General features: G+C 35.7%; 1 protein-coding gene across 1 annotated transcript; it reads left to right on the top strand.

The window, feature by feature from the left end:
• Window positions 1–449, top strand: LOC106304706 (rac-like GTP-binding protein ARAC1; the record flags this gene model as incomplete). Its single annotated transcript, XM_013741101.1, is given in 2 exon segments — window positions 1–112; window positions 202–449. A coding segment is annotated over 1 exon segment (99 nt), but the record flags the coding sequence as incomplete, so codon positions are not given.
• Window positions 450–588: the final 139 nt, after the last annotated feature.

Here is a 588-nt window from a genome sequence, read left to right as displayed (position 1 = left end):
GTAATTTAACATTGCAAAGTGAAGGATTATAAAATTACTTGGCATGAAAAAAAAAATGCAAAAGAATCGGGGAGTTGATGGATGGTGAACGATTCAATGGCATAAAATTCCGGCAATCACTTGGCTCTCAATACTATTCATCATCTTTCACCTTTCATTTGATCACACTTGTTCTCACATTTTTTTCCGATTTTCGCTTAGGGTTTCCAATTGTAAACAACAATCTTAGGGTTTTACTTGGTTGAGGAGGATGGCGGATTGAAAGGGAAAAATTTGGTTTGTGTAGAAGATTGTTTCCACAGGTGTAGTAGTAGTAGTAGATCTGAGGTTTTTGATACTCGGAGGAAAAAATGAGCGCATCGAGGTTCATAAAGTGTGTGACCGTTGGTGACGGAGCTGTGGGTAAAACATGTCTCCTCATTTCGTACACCAGCAACACTTTCCCTACGGTATTATCTTATCTCATAGCTTTGAGTAACATTGTCTTCTCTATTTAAATTTGCTTTGTTTGATATTCACTGAGCACAAAGTTATTATATATGAATGGATCTTTACTCAGTCTTGTGATTTTTTTTTTTTTTTTTTTTG

Source organism: Brassica oleracea, chromosome C7 (genome assembly GCF_000695525.1).
Source record: "Brassica oleracea var. oleracea cultivar TO1000 chromosome C7, BOL, whole genome shotgun sequence".
Taxonomy (NCBI): domain Eukaryota; kingdom Viridiplantae; phylum Streptophyta; class Magnoliopsida; order Brassicales; family Brassicaceae; genus Brassica; species Brassica oleracea.
Note: the sequence above shows the minus strand (reverse complement) of the source record. Positions and strands in the feature narration are given on the sequence as shown.